General features: G+C 35.9%; 1 protein-coding gene across 5 annotated transcripts; it reads left to right on the top strand.

The window, feature by feature from the left end:
- The first annotated feature begins 3,676 nt into the window (after positions 1 to 3,676).
- Positions 3,677 to 5,735, top strand: LOC108362571 (uncharacterized). 5 transcript variants are annotated; one of them, XR_001847487.1, is made up of 5 exons: positions 3,677 to 3,876; positions 3,969 to 4,089; positions 4,161 to 4,359; positions 4,839 to 5,394; positions 5,461 to 5,735. XR_001847487.1 is itself a non-coding variant. In XM_017615600.1 (4 exons), exons 1-4 carry the CDS (start codon positions 3,744 to 3,746, stop codon positions 4,860 to 4,862), a joined length of 477 nt encoding a protein of 158 aa, XP_017471089.1. In that variant the 5' UTR covers positions 3,677 to 3,743; the 3' UTR covers positions 4,863 to 5,735. The 5 variants fall into 5 exon arrangements, 2 of the variants coding, with proteins under 2 accessions (XP_017471089.1, XP_017471088.1); XR_001847486.1 differs by having other exon boundaries at positions 4,839 to 5,400; XR_001847485.1 differs by having other exon boundaries at positions 4,839 to 5,525; positions 5,604 to 5,735.
- Positions 5,736 to 7,911: the final 2,176 nt, after the last annotated feature.

Below are 7,911 nucleotides of genomic sequence, written 5' to 3'. Positions count from 1 at the left end.
ATGCTTGCAACAATTCTTTACCAAGAAATACGTTTATGGTAAAATTTTGGAAAATGGGCGTGGCACCGCCCACTTATGATCACATATAAGTATATCGGTAACCGTTCTACCAATTTGTACCAAACTCGGTATGGTTATTGTACTTGCCACGTGTAAGCAAAACGTTGAAAATTATTGAAATCGGACTAAAATAACGGCCGATTCTCATATAACGGTAAATTTAAGAAATGCTTGAAACTTCAATATTTCGAAATTGAAGGACGCTAATTTACTCAAAATTGATACACCTCGGCTTACCATCTAGCGGAAAAGGTTTCGGAAGGGTGAAAAAACATATATTTAATACTTGCGCCGGGTATTTAATGTTCGGCTCCGCCCGAACTTAGACTTTCTTACTTGTTCTATATTGTAATTTATTCAAGAAGTGGTTGCCAGTAAATAATATGGTTAATCAGGAGACATAAATGTAAATAATATATTTACTGCGGAAACGCGGGACCGTAGGAAAAGTGGCAAAAAATTGTGGAGTTCGCCACATGAAAATGTTAAGACTGAGAAAAAATATAGCCTAAAATGTAAAAAAGGACAAAGGAAATCTGACAAAAAATATTACGGTCCGATATCTTGTGAACTTAGTAGTAAGTAGCGCTGCCGCCACTATTACAGAAGCGCTTAAGCTATTAAAATTGAATGCAAATCAGTAGACTGCGAGGCGAATAGTTAGGCATAATAAAAGAAGAAAAAACCATTTTGATCAAAATACACGAAAACCGGACCGTTGCCTATTGGGATATGTTAAGCCTTACAGAATGCAATAAAAAACCACATTTTTAAGATTTAATTGAAGGTTATTTGGTCTGACAAGACTAAATTAATCGCTTTCAATCAGATGGCCGGGCATGGTATTGGATCAAAGACCCAAATTAAGCCTAAGCGCATCATGTAAGGCAAACTGTGAATCACAGTGGTCGGTCAATAATAGTTTGGGGTTGTATTTCAAAAATATTGTTGGTCCGTTAGTACGCATTAAGCATAGGGAACAGTATCTGTTCATATTTCAACAAAATTTGTAAGATGTAGTCAAAAAATTAGAGTTTTTGCTGAAAAATCTGCCCAAAACATTCTGCAATGTCCGCAAAGACTGGATTCAAAAGCAAAAATTTGCTAATTTGAAATGACCTCCACAATACGCGGATATGAATCTCGTCGAAAATTTGCGAAATCAACTAAAATCGCAGCTTACTAAGTATCCAAGTCCGTCCAATTGAGTACATGAGCTATGAAAGCAAACCAAGGATATATGGGAGGCTATAACTCCAGAATTTTTACAGAGATACAAATAAGGTATGCCAAATTGCATCCAGGAACTAAAAAAAGCAAAAGTATACTGAACATTGTGTTAACAATTCTTTTTTTTCGTGAAAATTGTCAAAAAGTTATTAAAAATATATAAGTGCAAAACTGTAACATATGCCTTAATTTACATTTTTGTCTGCTGGTTTTATTATTGTTGTTGACTTCAATTCGTTATGAGAGAGGAAGTACAGGTGTACCAATAAGAATATACAACGAAAGTATGAATGTCGTTAGAACTTGGAAAAAAAGCGGCGGCTGATATAAAAAACGTTACACCATGTTACAGTTTTGCTCGTCACTGTATATTTAATACTTCTATATTGGCAATAACCTATCTGCGCTGTGTTTGGATTCAGCAATCAAAGGGAGATAGTTTTGAGCCAAATGTACGTTTTGCGCATGCGCAGGTGTATTAGTATCTATGAATATATGTGACAAATGCATTCAGGCGAGTTTGACGTGTCTTCAGTAGAGTTTGAAAATAAATTTAAAGGGGATTTTTTACTCTGGGGTGCTTATGCCCCTTTGTTGGCGATGTTTACTTATACAAACTAAAACTTTATGATGAAGTATTACTGCTACCACTACATGGTAAGCAGGGGTGTATCAATTTTGAGTAAATGAGCGTCCTTAAATTTCGAAATATTAAAGTTTCAAGCATTTCTGAACTTTACCGTTATATGAAAAGCGGCCAAGCACAATAACCATACCTAGTATGGTACAAATTGGTAGAACGGTTACCGAGATACATATAGTTACATATGTGATTATAAGTGGGCGGTGCCACACCCATTTTCCAAAATTTTTTCATAAACGTATTTCTTGGTAAAGAATTGTTGCAAGCATCAATTTTGAATAAAGTAGCTTTAATATTTACTAATTTATCGAAGATTTCGTATTTCTCAAAATTACCGTTATATGGGATGTGGGCGTGGTTATTGTCCGCTTTTGCACATTTTCAACACCATCCGTCCTACGCCCGAAAGAAGTGCACGTACCAAGTTTCGGTAAGATATCTCAATTTTTACTCGAGTTATCGTGTGCACAGACGGACGAACGGACGGACAGACAGTCACGACTTAATCGATTTCTCTTTTCATTATGATCATTTATGTATACATTTGTCTATATCTATCTTGATTCGTTTTGCCTGTTACAAACAACCTTTATGTGAACAAAGTTATAATACACTTGTGCACAAGTGCGCTCGGGTATAAAAACTTTTTAATATACAACGCTTTTATAAATGGACTAAAAATAAGAAAATAATATTTCTGTGTCCCATAGAATTTGTTTTGATACTCTTTTGATTTTGATATTTTAGCAAAAGTTATTATAAACCATTTATGAGATTGAAAGCGAAAAACGTGGAGCGTATGCAATACAAAGCATTAGATTTAGTTGACAATAGGTAAACTACATAACATAGACCTAAAATTTCTACAGAGAAATTTGAGATCGATTTTAAGCGGTCGTTGTTCATATATCCACATTCATACATATTAAAGGCCTGCAAATGTTGAACTATAAAACATAGCGATATGTGTCGCATCATGCAAGTGCGAGTTCATGTCGTGTCGCTCATACATGTTTGACTATGGCATATGAAGTAGGCCTGGGTACCGGCGCAAATTTTTTGGCGCTGACACACTAACTCCAGCGCCACTGTCAGATTCAGCACAGTGTGTTGGCCTGCCGCGACGAATTCTAGCAATACCACCTTGTATAAACTCGCCTTGTGCTGCACATTTTAACTACAAGAGACACTTCTATTTCGGGTGTTCTTTGCTGGTCCTTTGCGACACCCGGTGTTTTCAGTGTTCCGGTGTTGAACTAAGGTGAATTAATACAAGGTGGTATCGGTTAGGCAAAAACAACTCAAGTATAGTCAAGTATACCCAAGTTGAAAACCCAAAAATACAGCAAACATATAATTTTCACATACAGAAGGACCGCGGATAATTTTAGCAACACCACCTTGTAAAAATTCGCCTTAAGGTATTGGCCCAATGCACGCTTGCTTTGCTTGCTTGGCTTTGAGAACTGTCAAACAATTTTTAAAATCTACTAAAATGTATGAAAGTTGGCCTAGTGGCAGCTTTACTTCACTTGCTTGAAGCGCTTTAAAGTATCGATTAGCCGAAATCTCTATTTGACAGCGCGCTGTAGGCTTTTGACAACTCTTGACATTTCAATTTTTCGCGTCGATTTTGCTTGTGTGCAGTTTTTATCGCGTTCTTCATCAATTTTAGGTAAAATAATTTATATTAAACAATTATTTGTTGCTAACAACATTATTTTTTCAGATACCTTGCTTTTTATCGTTCCGGCTGCTGTATTATCCGATTCTTGTGTGTTGGTTGGTATATCGGAAGCTTTAGTGCAAGATGTTCGAAGAAAAACTTATAGCAGAGATTGAAAAACACAACTGCTTGTGGGACAAACGACAGCTTAGTTACCGCGATCGGGTGAAGAAAGATTTGGCTTGGCGAAATGTAGCTGCTGCTGTGGGACATCCTGGTTAGTATAGAGTTTTTCAAACATATAGCAGTTTTGTAATAGGACGATTTGTGACGAATAATTGTGACGAACACTATATTTTTACTTTACAGAGGAAAACTGCCGAAAGCGATGGAAATCGTTAAGAGACCGATATGGAATAGAATTGAAGGTTGATCAACAACCTAGCGGAAGTGCTGCGTCGTTTTTGAAAGACACGGTCACGCCCAGACAGTAAGTGTACTTTACATTTGTACAACAAGTATTTATATTTTAAATTGTAATTTATATGTACATATTTTAAGGACAACAACAAACATCGTCTCCCAAACGCCAGAAGTTTTTGGACAAGAACCAGATATACTGGATACTTCCTTTGGATTCCAAATAGGCGAGAGTGGGAACATTATAATAGAAGAGCAAGAAACCACTGCCCCAACGCCGGCTAAGAGACAAAAGAAAAAAAACGATGAGAACGCCGCCTTTAACGATCTAGTCAACGAAGTAAGTCAGTTTGTGGATAGTCAAAAAAAAACACACAACAATTTCTTGGGTGCGATTGGCGAAGTGTTTGAGAAGGTCCCAGAAGAGAGCCGCCTAGATTTTCAAATGGACGTACTTCAATACGTCTATGCTCAATATAAAAATTATAAAAATTGAATTTACGAAATTTAAAAATTTAAATGACATCCAGTTTGAATTCAATTTTGCGAACTTTATATGTAACTCTAATTTAGTATGAAATCTGATTTTGATTTTGCGAATTAAATATGTAATCGAACATATATGTAATATATAATATATATATGTAATGTAATAATATGTAATAAATATGTAATCGAACCTGAAAGATGTGACGACATTTAAAACATTACCAATAAGTGCCCTCATACTGTGAGTTCAAATTTTTGTTTTCTATCTTAAATAATAAAAACAAAGCATATTCAGTGAGTAGTAATTATTTAAATTTTATTGTTAAAAAGATGTGTCTTCAGAGCATCCCTTAAATCATAATTATTTGAACTGCCTCGGTTCGATGACACCCTACTTATTGAGGGCAATGGAACTACTTCGTTTCGCCATGAGCCAGCGATGGTGGCATCCTCTTCGTAGCGATCAACAAAATCGCTTGCTACATAGTTTGCACACGAAAGCTTAATAAAATTATGCAAGACAATACAAGCTTTCACTATTTGTTCTGCATTTTTCGGGGCCATGCATAGCGTAGTTCTCAATATTCTCCATTTGGCAGTGAGTATTCCAAATGCGTTTTCTATAACTCTTCTTGCACGAGAGAGTCTTTTATTGAAATACTCTTGCTCTTCTGGAATACCTCTACCCGGATATGGTCGCATTAAATAACGCCGTAAGGGAAAAGCAGCATCTCCTACTAAATAATGTGGAAATGGCTCGGTTTCTCCTGGCAGAGGCTGATCATGTGGAAGGCCGAGCCTATCATTTTCAATAGCATCTGCCAGTTTTGAAAAGTGGTAGACACCGCCATCGCTTTGACTTCCATATGCTCCGATGTCAACGCAGGTAAAGGTATAATTGGCATCACATACGGCCAAAAGCACGATACTATAATTGCCTTTGTAATTATAGTACATCGACCCTGAATTCGCTGGACAGGTAATATTAATGTGCTTTCCGTCGATGGAACCAACGCAGTTGGGCATATTCCACAGCGACTTGAACTCATTGGAAATACGTCCCCATTCCGTTTCTGACGGGGTCGCCACATACAGGTCAGCTAACAGATCCCATATGGTCATACATGTCTCCAACGTAATCTTCCTGAAAGTCGTCAGGCCGATCCTGTGAACTATTGTGTGGAATTGCCGAGTGCCACCGTGAGCCAAATATCTGCAACAAAAAAATAAAACCAGATACATATATGGAAAATTATACGTATACTATTAAGTAAAACCGATTTTCTCTTACATCAGGGTTATAAATAGTCTGCAGCGGCTCGATATTGGTGTTCTGATTGAATATTTGGTCAGCGAAGCATCCAGAAATTCGTGCAGCACATTAAATAACGAAAAGGGCATTCTTAATGTCTTGTTAAACTGCTCCTCATCTGCAGCCAAGTTTCTTAATGAACTTTCAAACAATCCATATTTGTGTCGCTCTAAGTACAATTTCCGAACCCAAAATCGGCGCTTCTGTTTTAATCGCAGTTTTAATTTACGCATTTTCGCTAAAATTAGGAAAATTCTCAAAACTTGTTCAGCATTTCGAGTCAACATTTTGTACTGCCAAATGAAACTTTATGAAAACCAACGAATCTGGTGGCCGGAACGATAAAAAGCAAGGTATCTGAAAAAAAATAATGTTGTTAGCAACAAATAATTGTTTAATATAAACTCTTTTACCTCCAATTGAATATTACGTCTTATAAACACGGGTGGTGAGTGGCGCAGCCAAATGCAGCTTCACCAAAACCGGAACGATAAAAAAGCAAGGTATCTGTAAAAAATAATGTTCTTAGTAACAAATAATTGTTTAATAACATATATTTTAACTAAAATTCACAATTATACTTGCTGGCACAACAAAGAATGGCGGGTATATTTGCGCGCATTGAAAATCAGCTGACTACTATGACAGCGTTCAAAGCTACCATTAGGCCATAAAAGCCTTCAAAGTAAAGCAAAGCAAACTAAAGTAAGCAAAGCAAGCAAAGCAAGCGTGCATTGGGCCAATACCTTTATGCTGCAAATTTTACAAGTTACACTTCGCTTTTGTGTGTTCTTTGCGCCGCCCGGTGTTGTCAGTGTTTCGGTGTTGCTGGCGCCATTGCGTCACTGAGTGGTGAAAATCGGTATCGGCGCCAGTAACTCAGCTCTCGGTATCAGCGCAATGGCACGGACCCGCACTGTGTTACCCACGGCTAATATGAAGACACTGTCGAATAAATTGAAATCAAATCAGGTCGCACACTTGGTGAAAAAAAATATAAGGTCATGCCACTTACATAACCTCACTTTTTCTGCATGCCAATTGCGGCCATGCATTTTGGGGTAGTAGAACAAGGGCGGAAAGATTAGTATTATTTTTACTACTTTTTGGGTACTATTTCCAATACTTACATATATCAGTGGACCCCACACAAGTTAAATGAAGCTTGCATCAATGAAATATTTTTTCTGTAAACCAGTGTAATTACAGTTTAATTTGTTCGCTCAAAAGAAATTATTATTACTTAATTTTTATTTTTTCGATCAAATATATTCATTTTAATAATTATTATTCAGTTAGATTTTTCTAACTTAAAATTATTTGAGGGATTCACAACGGCGTCGTAAGTGTCGTATTGTTGTATGTCGTAAGCTTTAAAAGCTTAAATAAATGTTTAAAGTACGTGAAACGACAGTCAACTATTTTTTAATACTGCAAAAATTCATAATATGACTTTGATGGTACTTTTCGAACCTCTTTAATATATTTTTTAGGCGTTTAAAGTTTACTACATACAACAATACGACACTTATGACACCGCTGTGAATACCCCAATTATTCGTAAAACTTAAAGGCCACACGGTCGTACCACACACATATGATAATGGTTAAAACTTAAAAAATAAGGACTATTTTCCGTCTTTCATTTAAATATATTAAAACAAATTAAATTATACCGTTATCTTTATTAAATTATTCTTAAGTTCTACTAAATAAAAATGACATATTAGCCCGTATGGAATTTTATTTGTATTTTTTCCTTAAGTTCTGAAGTACATGTATATGCGTACTTAGTTTTTAAATATCTTAACTTTAAAGGGAATTTTATTACGACCTTTATTTTCGTTAACATTTTAAAATTACATTTCTGAATTCTATCAGTTATATTTTATTAATTTTGCGTTTAAATTGTTAGACCAAAGCGTATTGTCGTAGCCATCCGAGGCACTGCTCCAATAATCTGTTGGATATGTATAGTATATATTTTACTAAAAATTTACTTACAAAATCACAATTATTGGAAATTATCGCTCAAATTTTCCAATGAATTTGAAACGAAAAGTCAAAGCAAAACCGAAACAAAGAAACAGT

Source organism: Rhagoletis zephyria, unplaced genomic scaffold, assembly GCF_001687245.7.
Source record: "Rhagoletis zephyria isolate East Lansing unplaced genomic scaffold, Rhagoletis_zephyria_1.1 Rzeph_scaffold_01037, whole genome shotgun sequence".
Classification (NCBI taxonomy): domain Eukaryota; kingdom Metazoa; phylum Arthropoda; class Insecta; order Diptera; family Tephritidae; genus Rhagoletis; species Rhagoletis zephyria.
Note: the sequence above shows the minus strand (reverse complement) of the source record. Positions and strands in the feature narration are given on the sequence as shown.